The sequence below is a fragment of the Morone saxatilis genome, unplaced genomic scaffold, assembly GCF_004916995.1.
Source record: "Morone saxatilis isolate NCDOM2014 unplaced genomic scaffold, NCSU_SB_2.0 Contig19, whole genome shotgun sequence".
Classification (NCBI taxonomy): domain Eukaryota; kingdom Metazoa; phylum Chordata; class Actinopteri; family Moronidae; genus Morone; species Morone saxatilis.
Window position 1 is genome coordinate 25,206,317 of NW_023339751.1, and position 3,868 is coordinate 25,210,184.

General features: G+C 38.4%; 1 protein-coding gene across 1 annotated transcript in view; it reads left to right on the forward strand.

Annotated features, from left to right (window-relative positions):
* The window catches only part of LOC118329697 (heterogeneous nuclear ribonucleoprotein L-like), a gene marked incomplete in the record, with an annotated part of 35,928 nt that overhangs the window by 28,550 nt on the left and 3,510 nt on the right, over positions 1–3,868 (forward strand). The window contains 4 exon segments of the mRNA XM_035663943.1: positions 180–397; positions 1,304–1,425; positions 1,696–1,897; positions 2,861–2,918. Of these exon segments, the coding sequence (XP_035519836.1) occupies positions 180–397; positions 1,304–1,425; positions 1,696–1,897; positions 2,861–2,918 (600 nt within the window).

Genomic DNA, 3,868 nt, shown 5'->3' on the forward strand with positions numbered 1-3,868 from the left:
TAAATGGATTCACTTCAGGTCTATTTTAATATAATACTCATCCACATCAAGTGGGGATCTTCTTGGGACAAAATTCCCTCTTCATGTTTCCGTTCTCTGCTGCAGCACAGCCAGGAAGCACTGTCATTTTCAGTAAATGTTTATTGAGCTGAAGTGAACTGAGAGCCCTGCCTCCTCAGGTTCACCCTGCCCCCTGCTGCCTCTGCCTGGCAACAGCAGGTACAAGCTCACCTCAGTAGACGTTCCAGACATGGTGTCCTACCCTCTGCCCCAGTCATCCTCCTCGTACTCTGGCCACGCCCCTAGCTCTGTTGCCATGGTGAGCGGCCTTCATCCATCCAAGATGAACTGCACCCGCATCTTCAACCTCTTCTGCCTCTACGGAAACATTGAGAAGGTAGGATTGGTGAGTGTGTGTATGTGTATGTATGTGTGTATGTATGTGTGTGTGTATGTGTGTGTGTGTGTAATTAAAGGCTCTGACATTATTATAGAAACAGAAGTAAATGTGCTGTCAGACCAATCACTGCTGTTTGGATGATTAGGATGCAGGAATTCCACACTCTCTGATAATAACTGTCATGTTCTAGACATATTTACATTATCCTCAGAAGAATTTATGCAACTACACTGTGCCATTACACTGAAAGGACTACTCCAAGCTTTCAAATCCACAGTAAAACTTTATGTAATTTTTTGGGACATCCTCTGTCTAATATTGCTAGAAACTAAGCAGCAACCTCTGTGGCTGCAAATGTAGCCAACACACAAGTGCCAAAAACTGCAGTTCCTTTAATGGCCACTAGACACTGGCTCCAGCAGTAAGTCAATCTCCATGAGGCCCCATATTAAAATGCCCAGCTTTTAGAAAAATTGTGAACTAGTCCTTTAAAGACTCATTACATTGTAAAAAAACATGAATTAACTGTAAAGGCAGCTGTAATTGCCAGAACTTTAGAAATACAGTAGAACATTTCTACTGTTCCGGTTTTATTCCATATTGTACTGTATAAATACCATCAAAATAAACAATTTTGCCACATGGAAATACCGTGTGAATGCTGTATAAAACGGCTCTTGCCATGAGATTTTCCGTGCAATTTACAGTCCGTAATATAAGAAAACTTCTTTATTCCATATACATTCCTTTAAAATGCTGTATAAATAAAGGTTTTGCCATGAGATTTAGGGTTTTATGGTCAGTCTTTTACTGTCATGAATTTTTTAGTATATGTTACATCTGGTGTGTTAATAAATGTTGCTTTTATGGACAGCTGTTAACTGTGAGTGTGTGTGGTTGTAGGTAAAGTTTATGAAGAGTGTTCCTGGTACAGCATTGGTTGAGATGGGAGATGAGTATGCTGTGGACAGAGCCATCACACACCTTAACAGCATCAAGGTGTTTGGCAAAAGACTCAACGTTTGGTGAGAAGTGGATCAATACACACACATGCATACAGTTCATATCTTTCACCATCTCCTTTGTGTGTATGAGCCTTTGTTGAAATACTTTAGTAAATGAGTACTGTTATCCTCTGGGTGGCACTCTACGGTTCATAATCCCAACACTGAATAATGCTGTCTCATGACTGCCTACACGCCTGATCTGTGACATGTTGTGCATGGGTTTATGGTATTGTTGCTCAGATGCATGTATTTTGATCAGACAGTAACACAGTGTGGTGTTGTGTGCAGTGTGTCTAAGCAGCACGCAGTGATCCCCAGTCAGGTGTTTGAGTTAGAGGACGGCAGCAGCAGCTATAAGGACTTTGCCATGACCAGAAACAACCGCTTCAGCAGCGCCGGACAGGCTTCTAAAAACATCATCCAGCCTCCATCTGCAGTGCTACACTACTACAACGTTCCTCCATGCATATCACAGGACCACCTACTGAGGGTATGCTACTCCTGTCTGACCATTGTCCTGTTTTAGGTTTTAGTTTAACACATAAAAACAATGAAAGCACTCTGATATTAATCTGGTTAAAGCTCCACAAAGAACTTTCTTTTTGTGTTGATTCTGGTGGCCCCTGTGGACAAAAGCAGCAGTGTTTCCACTGGCTTGTTTCATTGATTTCAATGGGAATCTGACTGAAGACGACCTGGTGGCAGAAATTAGGAATAACTATATTTAAATGGGCAATCTTCTCGTTGAGGGTGTCGTTAGTTTATGTAGGTCATAGAGAGGCATGACTATTAAATTGAGACTGTTTCGTAACCAGTTTAAACCTCCTCGTTGTAGGTTTAAACTACATATGTAATATTTATGTCAATGTATGTCTCTCACCAATTAACTATTAAATCTCGTAAATGTAAATATATTTCTAAATATAGAAAAATAGCCATTTTCATAAATATCCAATATATTCTAACAGATATTCACATATATTTCTAAAACATAAATGCTGATACATAAAGTATGAACTCATTGTTTCTTACACACAGAGTCAAACTCAGGACCTTTTTGTTGTGGTGACAGTGCTGATCTCTTAGACTCTGTATGTGCAATACAGATTTGCCAAAGAATATGTAATTTTCCTTGATTAACAGTTTATATTGCATAGTTTACTGGTTTTCAAACCATGGTACATGTACCACTGGCGGGACACAAGCTCCCTCTAGTGGTATGCAAAGGGAATTGTTAAAAATGTTTTTTTTAAATGAAATAAATCAATTAAATTAACATCATATACATTGTAGAATACTTCTTTCTCTTATACTTGTTTCAATATCATGCAGGTATGCATGCGCTGCGTGCATTATATTGAAACAAATACTTACTGTTAGTAAAACTTAGGTTTTACGTCTAAGTTATAATGCAGCTTTACTCATACATTGGCTGCTGTGTGTGTTTTGGCAGCTGTGTACGGAGCATGACGTGCCTGGCTTCGTCAAATTCAAGATGTTTGATGCCAAACGTAAGTAGAACTTCAGTGTGTGACTCTTTGTTAGATTCTGACGTTTTCATACATGTCCTCCTTTTGTAGTCAGTCTGTGAAAAGATTGATTCTTACACTTCTCTGTGTGCAAGTGGTGTAAGTTTATAACTGACATATTATTCCCTCTTCCTGCTCCTATGGAAGCTGACACAGCCGTGCTTGCAACTATTTTATTTATTCACAACTTGTTCTAATGTTGATTAACCAAAGATCACACACAGATTTTCAGGACAAAGTTGACTCATCTGAGTTTCACTAATTTATTCTGGCCATGTCAAGTTTCAAGGCACAGGGTTCCTTGAGCTCATTTAATAAATCTCAGTCTTCTTTTGTTGTATTTAGTCAGTATGGCATCACATTGCCACGAAACTAACACCTAAAATTAACTCTCAGATCTTCATTATGGTAACTCTTTTCACGAAGTTTCGTGCAGTGATCTTTGAAAGTGAACCAACCACAACATCATTTCCTCCAAGTTTTCACCTTATTATCCATCATTATCTTTGGAGCAAAAACAAAAGTAAGTTTCTCATAATAAATAAAAATGTTATTATCTCGAAGAAATCTGCCTTTTGTTTTCTAGAGATCACAACACACACACACACACACATTCTTGGCTAAAAACACATTCCTTAATCCTCTTAGAATACACACACATAACACCAAACACACACACACACTCAAAATCTCTGGGTCAAACACACACAACCATACACACAGGCCCAAAGGTTTGTTTTCTGATATTTTCTTGATTCTATGAAATTATAATGTTTTTTTCTCTTTTTTCTTAGTAATGATCTCAAGATAACAGCATTAAAAAAATAATTGCAACAGGGCCGCTCTCTGCTTCCATATACTACTTATCACCTGTTGTTTTTAATATTTGAACATCTACTCCTCTCTTTTAATCTCACCTTGTGTATCTCTCT